Source organism: Ovis canadensis, chromosome 23, assembly GCF_042477335.2.
Source record: "Ovis canadensis isolate MfBH-ARS-UI-01 breed Bighorn chromosome 23, ARS-UI_OviCan_v2, whole genome shotgun sequence".
In the NCBI taxonomy this organism is placed as follows: Eukaryota; Metazoa; Chordata; class Mammalia; order Artiodactyla; family Bovidae; genus Ovis; species Ovis canadensis.
This window is the reverse complement of record NC_091267.1, coordinates 44,290,377-44,304,421: the sequence shown is the minus strand read 5'-3', so window position 1 is coordinate 44,304,421 and position 14,045 is coordinate 44,290,377. Positions and strand designations below refer to the sequence as shown.

At 41.2% G+C, this 14,045-nt stretch overlaps 2 protein-coding genes across 9 annotated transcripts in view; one reads left to right on the top strand and one right to left on the bottom strand.

Moving 5' to 3' along the window:
- Positions 1–13,243, bottom strand: part of SS18 (SS18 subunit of BAF chromatin remodeling complex) — a 72,503-nt gene extending 59,260 nt beyond the window's left edge. For 2 of the 8 annotated variants that reach the window (XM_069569214.1, XM_069569217.1), the window contains exons 1-3: positions 12,518–12,673; positions 9,773–9,849; positions 340–424 (exon numbers count right to left, since the gene is read on the bottom strand). In XM_069569214.1, the coding sequence (XP_069425315.1) occupies positions 340–424; positions 9,773–9,849; positions 12,518–12,586 (231 nt within the window). In that variant the 5' untranslated portion in view covers positions 12,587–12,673. Of the gene's footprint in view, positions 1–339; positions 425–9,747; positions 9,850–12,517; positions 12,674–12,782; positions 12,933–13,026 lie in introns of those variants that run through there. The other 6 variants (XM_069569215.1, XM_069569219.1, XM_069569220.1 and 3 more) reach the window with 6 other exon arrangements.
- PSMA8 (proteasome 20S subunit alpha 8) overlaps positions 12,153–14,045 on the top strand; it is a 42,391-nt gene continuing 40,498 nt past the window's right edge. Inside the window, exon 1 of the mRNA XM_069569223.1 lies at positions 12,153–12,608. Coding sequence (XP_069425324.1) covers positions 12,585–12,608 — 24 coding nt within the window. The 5' untranslated portion in view covers positions 12,153–12,584. The remainder of the gene's footprint in view (positions 12,609–14,045) is intronic.

Sequence of the window (14,045 nt, the reverse complement as noted above, 5' to 3'; positions counted from 1 at the left end):
TGGATAGGGATCTGCTTTAAAATATTATAGATCTGTTCCTAAATAGTTTGTGTGATTATACATCAAAATAAATGAATAAATAGGTAGGTGGATGGGTGAATGAATAGATGGATAGCTGTAACTTCCTTGGGCAGCGAATCAATTCTAGCTGAATTAATTCAAATTAAATATGAAGGCAAAAGATTAAAGCTGATAGATCATGTAAACGAATATCTTCATGTTCTCAGAGGAGGGCAGGATTTCCTAAACAAATTTCAGAATCACTCAACAAAAATCGGTCCTTCTGTATAGAACTCTACACAAATTATCTACACTTCCCACTATTTTAAAGGTACTTACTGCTGGTAAGAGAGACTGCATGTTCTGATTAGAATCTGCTATTGTAGCAAGGTAGACCAAGTTGGTATGCAGCATCTGTTGATACCTATTAAAACAAAACAAATGTCAATATTAAAACATCATTTTCTTCCTATCTGCTTACACACAAACAGCATTCTATTTCTCAAGTTTTTAGTAAGAGATTTCTGTTACATGAACATCAGCAGCACTTCAATTTTTTCCTAGTTCTGCAAAATAACTGCAAATAAGTACATTCAAAGACAAAAATAAACACAGGGCTCTCATCACGTGCTAGATACTTAAACATGCTTTAAGTATCAAACCAACACTAGGAGGTAAAGGTTCTTATTTTCTCCATTTTACAGATGAGGAAATTGAGGTTTAGAAAGGTTAATACCTTGTATAAGATTGTACAGCATAGAAAATGGAATACTAAGACAGGTAAGGGCTCCATACAAACTACTGGGTTGGCCAAAAAGTTCGTTCGGGTTTTTCCATATTATATATAACACCTTAGGGGAAAATCCAAACGAACTTTTCGGCTAACCCAATCCATTTACAAAGAGATCTAGGATGAAGGAGTCAACAAAACTGATGTGCTTATTTCCTTTCCTCTGCCATTTTTGTGTTGCCAAAAACCTCAAAGTCAAGTACAGTCAACACACTCCGTTAAAATGTCAGAAAGGAGGTGGAAACCACGCATTTTTTTATCCTCATTCCCACAGCAGTGACCAATAATTTAGGCCTGCTGTAGCTGTGCTGCCCAACTATTAGGACTTAGCATATAGAGGACAATAAATGCTACTGCTGCTAAGTCACTTCAGTCGTGTCCGACTCTGTGCCACCCCACAGACAGCAGCCCACCAGGCTCCGCCGTCCCTGGGATTCTCCAGGCAAGAACACTGGAGTGGGTTGCCATTTCCTTCTCCAATGCAGGAAAGTGAAAAGTGGAAGTGAAGTCACTCAGTCGTGTCTGACTCTTCGCGACTCCATGGACTGCAGCCCACCAGGCTCCTCTGTCCATGGGATTCTTCAGGCAAGAGTACTGGAGTGGGGTGCCATCGCCTTCTCCGAGAGGACAATAAATAGGTGTCTCCAATTAAAAAGCAGAGACATTACTTTGCTAACAAAGGTGCGTCTCATCAAGGCTATGGTTTTTCCAGTAGTAGAGAGTTGGACTACAAAGCAAGCTGAGCGCTGAAGAATTGATGCTTTTGAAATGTGGTGTTGGAGAAGACTCCTGAGAGTCCCTTGGACTGCAAGGTGATCCAACCAGTCCATTCTGAAGGAGATCCGTCCTGAATATTCATTTGGAAAGACTGATGTTGAAGCTGAAACTCCAATACTTTGGCCACCTGATGCGAAGAGCTGACTCATCTGAAAAGACCTTGATGCTGGGAAAGACTGAAGGCGGGAGAAGAAGGGGACAACAAACGATGAGATGGCTGGATGGCATCACCGACTCAACGGACATGAGTTTGGGTAAACTCCAGGAGCTGGTGATGGACAGGGAGGCCTGGCATGCTGTGGTTCATGGGGTCACAAAGAGTCGGACATGACTGAGCAACTGAACTGAATTACAAAAAAAAAGTTACAAGCTAAAGCACTGAGATGGAGTAAAGAACAGGACACCAACACCATTACGAATTAACTTTAAAAAATAAAGCAAACTCTCGTTATTGGCATGAAGTGGTTAAACACGTTTATTGCTATTTTATTTACTTATGAATAATTTTTGCTAAGCCTCTCTTCATAATTTTAAAAATTAATTCCAATGAAACCAGACTGAAATTAGCAGTGATTCAATTACTAGTGTTGGTAAACACACAAAATACAAACTTAAAATCTGCATCAGACCATTATTCTTTTAGAATTTCATTTACTAATAAACAGTAAATAAATTAAAATTATGAAATAAGTAAAAAACACCTTTATTCTGCTAAATAAAGCCTTCTAATGCAGTTCCCAAATGCAGTAATTTTCTAAAACAGACACCATAAAAGGAATCCTAGCAAATTCTTTGCTGTTAGAAAAACTAGTGAACTCTTCTTCCTGTTAGAAAAACTGGTTTCATTACTTTTTTATTTAGTGGGGAACAAACTTATTTCTCACTGAACTTGAAGTTTTTTAACTAACAAGATTATGCTTTTGTAGTTTGTTTGGTTTTTTTAGATTTATTGAGTTATAACTGATATTTATAAAGAACTTCACATATTTAATATGTACCATTTGATGTCTGGACATACATGAACACCTGTGAAAATATCACTACTACGGAGGTAAGACATACCTAACACTTCCCAAGGTTTCCTTGTTTCCCTTTGTTACTATTTTTTTATTGTTGTTTAAAAACAAGTCTACAAGTTCTTTACGTTCCTCGTCACATATATTATACGCTACGGTGCTCAATCACATGTGATATTGTTACAATGACCCTTATACAAAGAAGGACCAAGAAATAATATTTTGCAGTTATTCATAATTCATAATTATACCACTGAAATTCTTCAAACAGCACTGACAGGCACCACCAGCTGGAACTACTTCATTATTCCATAGGGATCTTAAGTGGAATTTAAGGTGCAGGGTTCCACAATCTTGCCATTTTTAAAAAACCAACCAGCCATTTCTAACTAGAACATATAATGCACTCCAAGCTACTCCTTCAAGTTTTCCTCTTTTTCTGAGTACTGGTAAAGCTCTAATACACGTACTCAGATATGAGATTTGCTGACTACTCTATCAAAAATAAAAATGCCAATGTTACTAAGAACTACGGCTTACTTATGACCCTTTAAGAAAAACTGTAGTCATGGATACTGGTACTCAGCAAATCAGTATTAAATATTTAATCTGCCATGCTCCTGAGGACCCACTTGGATCTATCAAGTGCTTGTAGCTCTAAATATCTTCAAATACAGCATCTTTTAGCAAATATTTTCAAACATTTCCCTAACTTTCAAATCTTAATTTTTAATCTTGAAATAATCCCAAATTCAAGAATACGAAGAACTCCCAAATATCTTTCTCCCACACTCCCCAACTGTCAGCATTTTGCATTTGTCTCATACTACCTCTAAACACACAAATCAACATACACATGCATGCAACTACACACTTTTTTCCAAAGCCATCTGAGAGTCAGTTACCGACATAATACTCATCACTCCTAATACTACATTGTCAGTTTCCCCAAAACAAGGATATTCCCTTACACAACTACAGTACAACCATCATAAGGAGGAAATGAATGCTGATACAATGTTAATCAAATCCACAGAACACAATCAAATTGCTACAACCATCCCAACAGCCAAATCTTCTTATCTAATATAAAGGGATAGGTAAAAATGAAAAATTTTAATGGGTCTTTTGTAAGTAACTTCATTAAGTTTTCTTTCTGGTAAAACTGCATTTTCTTACAGCACTCACCAAATAAGCTTATTCTCAATTCTTCTACAAATATTCTTCTGAGAAACTTTTTTTATTCTATAAATACTACTAATTTATCACTGAAGCAGTTTTTAATGTATATGCTTATAATTTCTAAAGCAGTATATTTTATATAAGAAAACAGTACATAAACAAAGGGCAGATATAAAACATATTCAACATCTTATATTTGATGATGTGAAGTGAGTGAAGTCGCTCAGTCGTGTCCGACTCTTTGCGACCCCGTGGACTGTAGCCCACCAGGCTCCTCCATCCATGGGATTCTCCAGGCAAGAATACTGGAGAGGGTTGCCATTTCCTTCTCCAGGGGATCTTCCCAACCCAGGGATCGAACCCCGGTCTCCCGCATTGCAGGCAGATGCTTTAACCCCTGAACTACCAGGGAAGCCCCATTTGATGATGGTAACTGCCTAATAAATACTCGCAGGTATTTCCAAATATGCTTAATTATTAACCTATTAAATGAGAGGCAGTTCACTTCCCAAAGATTCCACTAAAAGCCACTACATCAATTACCTTGAAAAAAGTTAAATAACCACTATTGAATTTATTGATATAATTATAAAATGAATAAAAAATCATGAGATTTCATTTTGAAAAAGAAATCTTTACCTAGAAGCTATGAAGATATATTTATAGGTTAATAGGAATACAATGTACAGAATAAAAGTTATCTTCATAACTAAAGATTTTAAACAAAATTCATTTATATTATGATGAACACAAATTTTCCATTTGAGAATTGTTTATAACACATTCTGAAATAGATGCAATCTCCCTGAAAAAAAAAAGGGCTGATTTAAGCAAATATACGGAATCATTTAGAAAATGCTCAAACCAAACACCACGAGAGAGCAATAATATATTCTTACATATACGTTGTCAGAATTTAAAGCGAAGAGGAGCTGGGTGTACAAGCTCAACAGTGATGCACTGACTTATATGACTGTGTGTATGAATGTATGTATGTAGATAAGGAAAGAGTAGCATACACACACAGAGCTTCCCAGGTGGCTCTAGTGGTAAAGGATCCTCTTGCCAAAGAGGAGACACAGTAGATACAGGTTTGATCCCTGGATCAGGAAGATCCCTTGAAGAAGGAAAGGAAACTCACTCCAGTATTCCAGCCTGGAAAATTCCACGGGCAGAAGAGCCTAGCGGGCTACCATCCATGGAGTTGATGTAATCAGCAAAAAATCTTTAGGTGATGAGAATATGGTGCTCATTCTCTAAATTTCATATATCCGTGTTTCCTAATTTTCTACAATGTATATACTGTGTTCATAAAAATAAAGTTATTTTTTATTTACAAATAACTGCTTGAGGCAGTTATCACATCTTAAGGAACTGTTTAATTAAAATTGAATTGTCAATTCCCAAATGGTTGTCATTGACGTATCTATTTCCTTTCGCTTCTCCTCCTGTGAGAAACAAGAACATTTATTAACATTGAGAGGAGAGATTTCTTTTCTCTTCACTCCCAAACCAATTCTGACAACTTGAGAAATAAAGAGTACCTGGAAAACTCTAAGAATGAAATTCAATACAAGAGAAAGGGCAGAATTTAAGATTCTACCTAAATCCATTTAGGCCTCATTTATAGCAGATATATCTATGTGAGCAAATGAGGTCTATCCCAATAGGCAGAGAAAGAGGAAAATGACGACATACACGAAAATGCTGAGAATATAAAGAATAAGACAGGATGAACTTTTGCCAACAGGTTGGAAAAGAGGGTTCTAGATCTGAACACGTCTCATCCCCGTCACTTACTGCCAAGGCCTATAGGAAACTGAACCAACCCTATACCGTCGGCTCTGCCTGGCATTTTAAAGTCACAGGTGTGGTGATCAGTTTGTAATGTACAGAAGGATCAAATCACTATGCTGTGCATCAGGAACTAACACAGTGTTATAGGTCAGTTATACTTCGAAAACAAACTCACGGAGAAGAGATTAGGTCCATGGTTACCAGGGGCTTGGGGGAGGGTGGGGAATGTGGACCGGCGGAGGTGCTGGATGAAGGTAGTGAAAAGAAAAAGCCACAAGTGAAAACGATTATTCTCATCAGGGCCTCACAGCCATTACTATTCCACAGCCGACTTGAGGTAGTGACCTCCTGACAACTGATGATCAGCCACAGTTAAGCTAAGGAAGTAGCTTCACTGGTATTTCTTAGAAGCATTTTTCACATATAAACAGGCAAGATTCATCAAAGAAAATATACGTAAAAGAAATGGCAGTGGTGACATAAAATGCAAAATGCACAAATGATTAGGAAATAAGATACCCTAGAATTCAGATCTTAATTTCTGAATATTATTTTCCAAAAAAAGAACAAGGGCCTGGAGAAATGGATGATTCCAGACTGGGGCAGAAAACAAAGTACAAGATAAGCCTGGAACATTCTGTCACGCAATAAAATTCTGTAAATGCTCAAAAAATAATAAGAGCTGTATCAAGAAGCCCGCTTGAAGGGCTGCCAGTGGCCAGCATTTGGGACAATTTGAAAAAGAAAACATATAGACTAACAAATTATAATCCAGAGGATACAATAAAAATCCTTAAGTCCATTCAGATATAAATCAATCAATGAACGAATGGGAGCGGGGCTTTGGAAATTTCTTCCTTACAACATAGAAGGAAAGATAGACTCTGTCACCTTTTGGCAATCAACACAGCAGTAACTGTTTTGAGTTAAGAACTGTTGTTGTTACGGGTGTTTAGTCACTAAGTCTATTGCTGTTTAGTCACTAAGTCGTGTTCGACTCTTTTGCGACCCCATGGACTGAGGAGCTGGCAGGGATTTCCCAGACAATACTGAAGTGGGTTGCCATTTCCTTCTCCAGGATATCTTCCCAGCCGAGACTGAACCCCCATCTCCTGCATTGGCAGGTGGGTTCTTTACCAGTCACCAGGGAAGCCCCCAAGAATCACTGGTAGATGTTACAATGAACGTGTAGAAATAGGCTAAGAAACAGTGTTACATGTGTCTCAAGGTATCTCCCCAAAACACAGGTAGGAATTATAAAGGAAAAATAGTAACTTTATAGTGAAAATCTTGGCAGACATGACGGCACCTTAACAAAGTGGCCAAAGTTATCATGAATCCTGGGACAAACCACGGTCACACAGCTACCGCAGATGCACTGAGAAAGCGGAAGTATGTAAACACGGATCTCCTCAAGGAGCAACAGCAGTCAAACTCCACAGTGAGGGACATACCACACAACCGGCCTGTACTCTTCAACAATGTAAACATCATGAGAGAACAGATAAACTGAAGGACAGGTCCAGACGACAGTACTCTGAGACCAACCCAAACATATCATCTGATCCTGTACCAATCTGTGGACCTGAGCAAATACACTAACGGGAAAACTGGAAAAATTTCTAAAAAGTTGGAAACTAGACAACAGTGTTGAATCTTGATTTGAACAATTAGACTCTTAAGAAGTTGTGCCTGTTTTCATGAAATATGTTATGAAATACACACAGATACTATAAAAGTGAGAGAGAATCATGCCTGTAACTTTTTCTCAAATGTTTCAGAAAAACTATGTAGGGAAGAAATGAATGTCATAGCAAGGTGACTAATACATTATCATTTGAGGAATTTCAGGGAAGGACACACAGGAATTTCTTCTACTATCTTTGAAACGTTTTTTGTAAAATCGAAATTATTTTTTAAACTTTTAGGAAGAGATACCGTTCTTCAACAATCTATGAAAAAAAATTTTTAAGATGGCCACTATCCACTGCTGGCAGACATGGTTGAAAACTAGGTCTCTGAAACCTAGTTGGAGGAAGGCAAACCAATACAATACAATCAAGTAATTTGGAGACTCAGCACAGTTTTTGACCCAGCCATTCCTTTTATAAAACTCTAACCTATTAAAAACAAAATGTCTGAATGTGTCTATATAAGTATGAGCACATATTTGTAAATGCACAGAAAAATGTTTGGAAAGACAGAACTAAAACACTCTAAGTAGTTACCTCTATGGAGACTAGAGATAAAAGAGTGAGAACTAAGAAGTGTATGCCTATGGCTGATTCACATTGATGTATGGCAAAAAACATCACAATACTGTAACTACCTTCCAATTAAAATAAATAAAATTTTTACAAAGTTTCATCTCTACAAACTTTTATGCTTTATGATTTTAATTCAAAAATAATTTTAAGCAAAGGGGAAAGAGTCATGGAGAAGTCATGAAGAAGGGATCAAAATTAGGAAAAGGGCTAATCAGCACAGCATGAAAGCCACACAGATCCAGGATTGCTGAAAAACACCTTCCTGAGAGCAGACCAGTGAGATCTCCAGGAAATGGATGAATACCAAAACAAGAGTGGGAGAAAAGTACTCAGAACTGAGTTGTCCAATACGGTAGCCACTAGACACACTGAACTTGAGGCTAGCACAAAATGATGTAGTAGAATCAGATGCACAGTAGATTTCAAAGACTTGGCATGAAACAAAAGAACATAAATTAACTGATTAGTATTTTTATACTGGTTATATATTGAAGTGATATTTTAGAAAAAATGAGTTAAGTAAGATATTATTAAAATTAATTTCACCAGTTTCTTTTTACTTGTATAATGTGCCTACTGGTGGCTGAGATGGTAAAGAATCTGCCTGCAATGCAAGAGACCCAGGTTAATTCCTGGGTCAGGAAGATCCCCTGGAGAAGGGAATAGCTCTCTACTCCCGTATTTTTGCCTGGAGAATCCTTTGGACAGAGGAGCCTGTGGGGTACATTCCATGAGGTCGCAAAGAGTCAGACACAACTGACTGACTCACACACACACAAAAGCAAATGTAGAATGACTTATGCGGCTTGCAATATATTTCTGCTGACAGTACTGTTTTTAGAACAGTTTTTTGATAAAATATTCAATTTGTTCCACTCTATCAGATCCTACTAGATATAGGGTACTATTTATTTCAAACACATCATTACTTTAAAACAAGTAGTTTAGTTCTTATGAGTGATAATTTTCTATTTATTAGATATAAACTTTATATTCTCAACCGCATACAGTTGACCTTTGTACAAAAGGGATGAAAACACTGAGCCACCTGCAGTTAAAAATCCAAGTATAACCCTACAGCTTGCCCTCAGTCTCTCATGGTCTCGCATCGCTGTATTCAACCAACTGCAGGTCATATAGCACGGCAGTACATCTACACTGGGAAAAAAAAATCCATGTGAGTACACTTGTGTAGTTTAAACCTATCCTGTTCAAGAGTAAACAAAATATGCATGTAACTATGAATGTGAAGATCTAACTGCTCCAAAAGTCCGACTATAGAAATCCGAAGTCATTTATAACACAGGATAAGAAGTGTAAGGAAAAAACTGATACATCCTCCAGCCCAGGTAACAAATTTTTCTTTTACAAAAATCAAGAAAAGTCACACAAAAAATTGCACACAAATGTCCACAGCATCACTCATCATAGTCAAGAACTGGAAACAATCCAAATGTTCATCACTGATAGATAAATAAAATGTGGTAGAGCCATGGAAGATTATTTAGCAATAAAAAGGAAGGAAATACTGATATAAGCTTCAACATGGATGAATCCTGACAACACGATGCTAAAAGAAAGCAGTCAAAAAAGGTCACGTACTGAATGAATTCATTTGTATGAAGTGTCCACAATGAGCAAACCTACACAGACAGAAAGCAAATTAGTGGTTATCAGGGGGTGTGTCATTAGGAGGTGAGAATGGGGAGTGACTGCTAATGATAGGGTTTCTTTCCGGACTGTTGAAAATGTTCTAAAATTGATCAAAGCATTAACAGTAAAACTCTATGAATATACTTAAAACCACTGAATTGTACACTTTAAAACAGGTGAATTATATGGTATGTGAGTTATATCTCAATAAAGCTATTCTTAAAAAGAAAGTTAAAAAAACTAACCAACACAGAAAAAGAAATACCAAAAAACTTTCATATCAATCTTACTGAGAACACTCTGAGGTCTTTCCTTTATTCTGATAGTCCATTATACACTGAATAAGATGGTTATTTTCATCCAGCATCTGAAATAAAAGTAAAAAAAGTTTATTGTAAGTCTCATGCATCAAGTAAAATAAAAAATTAAGATTTCTATAAAAGTTTATCTATACAGGAACTGACTCCACAGTTCTTTTTTATACCTACAATATAGCTCTGCATAAAAGATCTTATTTTATATCTTTGGGATGTTATGTTTAATCAACAATTTTAATTTCTTTTTTTTAACCACTGCCACCCAGCTTGTGGGATCTTAGTTCCCAATCAGGGATTGAACCTGTGCCCCCTGCAGTAGAAGCTAATCTGTCCTAATCCAGAATGAAGTAAACTGATGAAAACTTCAGCACAGGAGGCTTAAGGAGATAGCTGGCTAGCTTCCAAGTTTTATGTTGATGTTCAGTCACTAAGTCATGTCTGACTCTTTGAGACCCCATGGACTGCAGCACACCAAACTTCCCTGTCCTTCACCCTCTCCCAGAGCTTGCTCAAACTTGTGCCCATGAGTCCATGATACCATCCAACCATCTCTTCCTCTGTCGCCTCCTTCTCCTGCTGCCCGCAATCTTTCCCAGCAGTTTTATGCAGCATGGTTTTGTGACTTTCCAAATATGCAATAATTCCAATAATTTCTCGGTAAGTACTATATTAACCACAGACCCTATGAGCCAACCTTATAATCGTCCCAAAAGTTTAAAAACAAGCATATATTTATCATACTATGAAAACAATTCAAAGCAAAACTGGCTTTAAGGATTAAATAATGCATCTAAGCAGAGTGGTGCTGAGGAAAAAGCACTGATGTAGCAATTAAAAGGCCAGTTTTACTGTCAAGCTATCCTGAGCAAACCACTCAAGATGTCAAAGGCTCAGATTTATCAAGGGACAGGAGTAGATGTTCCTCCTCAAACCGCCCCCACCCTTCCAGGATTTCAAAGCTTTAATACCATAACCACTCTTTCTCATTAATTTAGTTAATGTAATTCTTTTAATTAAACATGAAGATCCATTTAAAAGTGTGACTTCTTTTCTGCATATGAATGTCTTTACTTGGTGGAAAAAAAAAACATTAACATGCCCTTCAAAAAAAAAATTGCAGTTTTCTTCTTATATCTACTCATCAGATGCCAAAAAAATTGTCTTTAGAATGTGTTTTAATACAATCTCCAATCTAATGATTTCACAACCTATCTTCTCAGTAGATTCCACGGTTTAACAATCTTCACCATTAGAACGTCTGGGTTTGTCTTGTATCTAACGTCATTCCCTCACGCTATACAATCAGGCACTTAATGTGGGATCCTTTTTCTCTCCTGAGCTGAGGATGAACACTTTAACTGATCAGCATCTCTTTAGTTAGTCACCCACGATAAATTATCTTAAGATGTAGGTAAGAAAAATTCTTCATAGGAAATACAAACTCAGAACTTTTCTACAGTCCAAAAAGTGAAGCCTTCCAGAAACACGTTTTGTGTACGTGTACTCGTAGCTGTTTGCCAGGTCGCAGACTTCTCCCAGCACGCTATACAAAAAGCACTGCATTTTCAGGCAATGCCAAGCGTGTCTCTTCATAAATAAAGCAACAGTTGGGCAAATGTCAAACGCCACACTGTAAAGAGCCTGAGAGTCAACAGAAGCCTATTAACATAAACTACCAGGCATACGATGGTGTCTTGACTAGTCCTGAAAGTTGACTTTTTTTTTTTTTTCCGTTTTGATCTTTATTCCGGTGCATAAAACAAAACCAAACTATTTAGGGTAAACTGCAAAATTTAGCAAATAACTTTACAAACTCTGGTTCACTAAAATTCAGAATGCTGCAGTGCTCAAAGGCAACAAGGGGCAGAAAACAATAAAGAAACCTTTGTGTCCCCAACTAGCAAGTAACCGCGGCCACAGCGCAGCTCCCCGCGTGTGTATCACGTCTTCTGAAACTGATCACGAGGCTCAGACTGTCTCCATCACTCGACCCTAAGCTCCCTGAAGGCAGGCAGGGACCATGCTCACCACCGCAGCCTCGGCGCCTACGCTTGGCGCTGCAGCTGTAAATCGGTCGGGGGTGGATCCGGAGGGGAGAAGCGCCTCCGAGAGAACCCCGAAGTCTAGAGGGTGCTCCCTCGTCCGCCTCGGAGCCTCGGCCGAGGTTTCCCGCAGCATTCCCCAAGTTCTGCTGAGAGCTCCCCAACTCGGCTGGAGTTTGCAGCCGAGCACCGAGAGCAAGCAGCGCTCCTACTTCTCCTAGGACCACCCCGGGGACCGCGGTGGGGTCGACCCGGAGCGGCCGCCGCACCGCGCGGGGCGGGGCGACGCCAAAGTAACTCCGGAGCGACGCGCGGACCGCGGGGGGCGCGGGCCTCGGAAAACAGCCCTGCCCCGCGCGGCCGCCGCCGCCGGGCGCACGCGCCCCGCCGTGCGAACGCCGCCCCATCCCCAGAGAAATCGGGCGGCGGTTACTAGGGCTTTTGTGCCCGTAGGAAGGAGCCCGAGGGGGCGCGCAGGACTCCGCGAGGGGAGCAGTTCGCCCCCTCCGCCACCCACTCGGGCGCAGCCCCGCGGCTCAGGTTCCCACACCCGCCCGCCAGCCCAGCAGGCCTGCCTCCGCCCCCGGCGCGGCCGACAAGCCCGGCCCGAGCCCAACCCCCGGGTTCCTCCTCAACGCGGTCCGGGCCTGGCATCCCCGACGCCGCGCGGCTTCACCTTCTGAATCGCGGCGGGAGTGATCTCCCCCTTGCCGCGCTGCCTCGGGGCCGCGAACGCCACAGACATGTTGCCGCCGTCACCACTACGGGTAAGTCCCGAGCGCTCCGGGTGAACGGCAAACTGGGGGAGAGACGCCGGCCTCTCGGGCCGAACCACGTCGGGCTCGCGGGGAGGGGGGATGCTCCGGCGCCCGACGGGCAGCCGACCGGCCCCGCCTGCGGGAGGAGCTCTGGCCCGAATTAGTCCGGTCTCTGCGCAATACCTGGGAGCCGCGGCCCCGGCAGAACGTCCCTGTTCTCGGTCGCCCTCCGGTTCCTCCGCCTGTCCTTCCCCGCCACCCCCGGCCCTCTGCGCTCGTGGTAGGGCCGCACCCCAGCCCTCCCTCCGCTTCAGCGATTCAGGAAATGGTCCCGCCGCCCGCGGGAGAGGGAGCGGCTAGGGCAGCCCCTGTCACAGGAAATGCGAGCGCTCGAGCCGGCCCGCCCCCTTCGCGCGGGGCCACTTGCCTCCCTCTCCGCGCGCCCGGGTGTCCCTCGGCGGCGTTTCGGCTCTCCGCTCTAGAGCTCGAGCAGTTTTGCCAACTTCATCTTCAGCCCCTCCTGGGTAGAAGTGGCCGCCCCGAGCTGTGCGGGTATCCGGAGAGGGGAGGAGGAAGGTCAGGAACGGGGAGTTTCGTGCGCACCCGTGGAGCATCTGCTGAGACCGGGCAGGGGTGGCCGGACTAGGGAAGCGCCGATTCGCTGGTTTGAATGGCTCGGCTACGCCCCGAAGTGCGCACCTCCGAGTCCACGGTCTCGTGCGCGCACACAGCCCTGCCGAACAATTAGAAAGTAAGCGCGACCCAAAATCGGGAAACGAAGGCTATGTCCTGTACTTCATGGGCAGTCGGCCAGCTTGGCTGCAGCGGCCAGAGTTCGCCTCTTAGGATAAACCCTTGACGGAAATGTGGGTCAGTTTCATCTGACTTGCATCTTTGGAATTAGGTTTTGAAATAGGGCACCCTCGCGCTTTTCTTTTGCAATTATGTATTTAGTGGCTTGCTTGTACATGAGGCCCAAGCTAATCAGTGTGAGGGAAAAAGCCAAAAGTTTCCAAATTGTGGAAGGGACATGGGCAAAGGTCCGTAATATGTTGGTGCAGGGTTTGTTAATACACAGTAAAGTTAAACTTTCATGTAACAAGAAGGAAAAGTTTATATAAAAATGTCACCCAACATTAATGAGGCTCAGAAATCAATCCCTTGGTTTATATATAAAATAAACCGGAAAAAAAAAAAGAAAATTTCCTTATTTGAAAATATGTCTCAAGTAAATGCTCTTCACAAAAAGGTCATGAGTTTCATTCATTCAGCAAATTTGGGTTCTTTTTATGTGCTAGCCTTTATTGTAGGCACCTGGGATACAGCTGTGAACAAAATGGACCCAGTACCTGTTCTCAAGGAACTTAAACTCTGATAGGGTTCAGAGACCAGAAACAAGTAAATAGGAAGGCAAGCAAACTGGGAGACTGACAGAGGCACTCAGGT